Source organism: Glossina fuscipes, unplaced genomic scaffold (genome assembly GCF_014805625.2).
Source record: "Glossina fuscipes isolate IAEA_lab_2018 unplaced genomic scaffold, Yale_Gfus_2 0, whole genome shotgun sequence".
Taxonomy (NCBI): domain Eukaryota; kingdom Metazoa; phylum Arthropoda; class Insecta; order Diptera; family Glossinidae; genus Glossina; species Glossina fuscipes.
This window is the reverse complement of record NW_023998414.1, coordinates 28,708,662-28,713,571: the sequence shown is the minus strand read 5'-3', so window position 1 is coordinate 28,713,571 and position 4,910 is coordinate 28,708,662. Positions and strand designations below refer to the sequence as shown.

The 4,910-nt window shown below is 32.8% G+C and overlaps 1 protein-coding gene across 1 annotated transcript in view; it reads right to left on the bottom strand.

The window, feature by feature from the left end:
- LOC119641739 (homeobox protein B-H1-like) overlaps positions 1 to 4,910 on the bottom strand; it is a 14,627-nt gene that overhangs the window by 3,830 nt on the left and 5,887 nt on the right. The window contains 1 exon segment of the mRNA XM_038040564.1: positions 220 to 448. Within this exon segment, the coding sequence (XP_037896492.1) occupies positions 220 to 448 (229 nt within the window).

The window sequence follows — 4,910 nt, the reverse complement described above, 5'->3', positions numbered from 1 at the left end:
CCCCCCCCCCCTCTTCACCAAGGACGTTGCATTTGCTGACAATCTATTAAAACAATGCATTCAATTAAAACATGACACAAATATGATGTTTCCTCAATTCATTTAAAATATCGAACGAATGACACGCCTACAATAAATACGATAAATATAATTTTCTTAATAGGGTTTTTTCTTTTTCAGTTTTCTTAATAATTCTCGTTTAGCTATTTATTTACTCACCGTCTGTTCTGATACCAAGTTTTAACTTGACAATCGCTCAAATCCAATTTGTGTGCCAACTCTTGACGCTCTTGGACACTCAAATATTTTTGCCGTTCAAATGATTTCTCCAACGTTTGCAATTGATGATCCGTGAAGGCGGTGCGCGCTTTACGTTGCTTTTTACTAAGACTACTCATGTCATTGGTCGAGCCGCTTTTAATACTGTTACCATCATCATCTTTGGCACCTATAAACGTGTACAAAAAGGCGAAGAATGTTAATGCAATACATTAGACCCGCATTACAAATGAAAAATTTCCATCAAAATTTTACCATGAAAGACTAAACTAATCTAATCTAATATTGGTACAAATTGCTTTGCTTTCTTAATTTCCTAACTTTTGAAAATTTGAAGAATGTCAATATTTTTTGCATTCAAGTTTTGAGTTAAAAAACATTCGCATTTCGCATTTCATTCCTATCTCAATTCGAAGTCTCTTCCGCTCTCATTCATGTCCTCGCTGTTGTTCGTATCTATGCAATTGGTTTATAGTAACATGGGCCTCTCGTGTCCGTGTGACTTGAATCGAACTACAAGGGATATGGGAGAAGTGAACACTTTTTAAGCAAATCGTAGTAAAACGAATTTTTTTTTTTGTTTTTTGAAAAACACAGATCGAGATATTTTTCTTTTCGTTTATCTGACGAGGCACATTGTAATGAGCCTTAGTCCCGACGATCAATGTTAACGAGAAATGAATGAAATTTTAATTTGGTGTTTTCCACCTTTTGACCGGGACCTCGAGATATCTTATAAAACATATTATATATATATATATATATATATATTTTATGATTTTCTTCTTTTGTTTCTCTCTAAAAAATCAATATATATATATATATATATATATATAGAGAAAGGAGAAGAATATTGGGGTTTCGAGGGAAAAAGCAATTGCGGACGAGGTAGAAATATTGAGCGGAATTTTTTTCACAAGCATTTCTAGGACATTGCTTTGGATATACAAATAAGAAATGCTCAACATTTTTTATTTCTTTTATCATTTTTAAGCCGTACGGTACAAAGTCGGGTCTGATTTCTTTACTATTAGGTTGATATCTGACAAAGTGTCAAAGATTTGCAGATTTCAATAACATACTCTTTACCTATTTTGGACATGTTTCTAAGGCAATAGAAGCTTAGACGCCAACAAATGAGTGGAATGGTATAGAGTGCTTGTACATAAACATAAAAACTTAAAATAAATTAAAATTAATCTATGATTTTTCTCGAAAATTTGGCTTACATTTTATAAACAAGACATATTCTCACACACAGTTTATTGCAAATTCCTTTCGCTATTACGTTTAGATAAATTCTTTTCATGCTCTTATCGGTGGAGTGAATCAGACCGATTGGTTGATGAGTTGGTTAAATGTACATCTTCCATTGGAAATTGCGTTGTCCATTTTGCACCTCGCAGACCGGCACGCAAGCTGTCACGAAATAGCGGAGACACATGATCCGCATGACACTTTAGCCTCATTTGGAATATGCACGCTACAATAAGAAGCTCGAAACTGCGAAGACTTTTCAATATGTCTTTGTGGAGTTTTTGAAGCTTCCTTCTGGTCGTTGCAAATCGATTTTTTAAATATATCGATTTTTGCTCGATTGGCAAATGTTTAACTGGAAAAGTTCAATTTTCGACCAAAAAAGGGGACTCTGTTCTTAATAAGAAGAAGTATGAATGTGATAATCAGGCAAGCTGGACGCTACGCTACTTCGTCCAATACAATCAGTCATTCAATCATTTTCTTAATAAAATACCACAAATTATACCTTATTTCTATATAAATGCATAATTTTCATGAAAGCCCTCACATGGGAGAATAGTTAACCCTTAACCTAGTCTAACTTTAGCAAAATTAATTTACTTGTCAAAATTAAACTTTGTCGCCATAGGATTTGCTTTCATGAGAGCCCCCGTATATGTGGCGGCATGAAGAAAGGACAAATTTTGATTAGAAAATATAGCGCATTTCAAGTTTCAAGTGCCCGCGTAGGTATGCCAAGAAGGTATGTTTCAAGAATTACGCTCACACTTGTCTTTTTACGTCGTTACTGATTATTAAACCAACAACACAAAAAAAAAAAAAAAGGATTTGATTTTCTGATCCCTTAAACTTATATGAAATTATATTCACTTTGCGGGATTGTGAAGCGTTCCTTCCATACACCGCAAACAAAGAGAGAGTCTGAGTTGGAGAAGCTATTATTGTACGGACATTGAACGCAATCCGCGATTTTTCATACGAACAACAAAATGTCAAGAAATGTCATTGTTCCGTCCGCACGTTGCATTTGAAGATAGTGCTTTCTAATTATATTTCGCTATATATTTCGAAAGAATATTAAAACGCATCGCAAACACAGAACAAAAGACATAAACTATACACCGAGTGAAGACCATAAGTGAAAGTGTTTGCTGAAGCAATATAAAGCAAAAAAAAAAAAAAATCTCACTTAGGCGTTTTGTTTATTTATGTTACTCTCGTATAGATAACCCTATACCACGCTATAATTTGTGTTTTCTTTTATAACACTTTTAACATTGAAGTGACAAATGGAGGAAGAAGAAGGGGTAGGTAGCTAAGTCCAGTTTACCGTCTTGCAAGTCAACAATTTCCATAAAGCTTTCCTTCAGCTGATTAAAAATCTTTGCTTGAATATTAAAATCAAAATTTTACTCTTCATTTCCATACACACTGACTTAACATCTAATAGCAATCGAACGTTGTTCCCCTACAAAGGACATAGGCAGGAAGTGTTGCCATATATTATTCTCAGAGGAAAAGTATTTCTTTAATTTGTTCATTGATTTATTTATTTCACTTTTAAGCGTAAATTTTCTTTTCATATACGTAAGCTACACTAGTGTAAACTGCTAGCTATTGATAGGTAAAAATGACTGAAATATGTCGCAGATTATATTTTACGAAGAAGATGAACCTATGAATCATTTTATGCGGATTTAATTCATAATAAATTTAATTATTTATAACACTCATCACAGAGAGATATCCTTAATGAGCTTTAATATAATTTTATACCTTACATGACTTGTAGTGACAAGTGTAGTTGAGTTCAGGTTCGAGATAGACCCACCTTTTATTATACCGATCTAAACTTTTCTGTCCGTCTATCAGTTTTGTATTCTTATGCTTAACCTGCAGGTAACAATTTTTCAGATATTTTGATGAAATTTGATACAGCGATCTCTTTTGGCCCAAGGACGAGTGCTATTGAAAATTATTCGGATCGCAGCACTTTTCCGACCATTTCCCATATAAAGCATTATTTTGAAAACTTGTCATATGAACAAACGTATTAAGCGAAGTATAAGGTGTAAGGTATTTAAAGTTGGGTCCTGGTTCACTGCAATGATTTTATTTGTCATTTCGAGTAGATCGTTAAGATTTCTTTGGTAAAATCAACCTTTGAAAGAACTACTGTAATAAGATGTTTCTCTTAAGTTCTTCTTCTTGGATATAATACTAAGCACTAAGCAACACAATCAAATGTAAGAAAATGCAAAGTTTAAAAAAGTTCGCAGTAGCGAGCTATCGATTGATCAATTTGAGTGCAGCCTATGTTGTCTTAAGAATATTTTTGCGAAATTAACGGTTTTATACGATGACAAGTGTCATGAGATAGATAATTTTTCTATGCTTTTCTATGCTAAGGCTATGTTTACATTAAAAGAACGGAGAGCAAACAACAACAATAATTCTATTCGGGTCATGCCTAGATGTCTTTCACAGGCTGATAGTCAGAAAAAAAATCTCTCAATGCAAAAATTGGGCAGAGAGATGCGTCGAGATATTGTGGACGCTGTTTGACAACCAAATTACATTTAATAATATCTTTACAAAGTTTTCACAGAATTCGCATAAAATAAATAAATTTGTTCTTATATTTTAAAATAATACGAAATCGAAAAACTGCATGGACCTGGATGAATCTATAATTTATTGCATTGATACCATACGTAGCTTCTAAATAAAAATAATGATTATGATTATTCCCATGATTTTTATAAGTGAGTGTAAGTGACCACGTGATATAATAATATACATATCACGAAAATGAAAAATTTGATACCATGACTACCCGTAAATTTACAAATGTTCTTTTTTTTATATTGTGAATCCTTCAAGTTCAAAGTTGATATGAATTTCAAGGGTGCAACGTGGTCCGACAAGGGTTAAGTATTCAAAAAAAAATTGTTTACGGCTTAATATTATTCATATATTCTCAAATTTTATACGAGAGTCTAATTGATTATTATTCATAGTTAATAAGTTTTTTCCAGTAATTATATCAATTAGTCAAGCAAGTCATGTATTTGAAGCAGTTTACAAAATTCTATACATATTTCATTCGCTCACCGAACACAATCAATAGAAAATTTTGCAATCGTATGCCTTTGTATTAAATACCAGAAAACACACTTTTAACGCTTACGATATATGATGATATATAGTGATCGAGTGAGAGCATAAATTCATACGGAAATGTGAATATGTGTAGAAGCATTCGAACTAACCGTTTGGTTTGCTTGCAATTGAAAGGACATAGTGTTTGTATTTGCAATGCTTTGACTCTACGAGGAGCCTAATTGTATCAAATTTTGCTTTCTATTTTG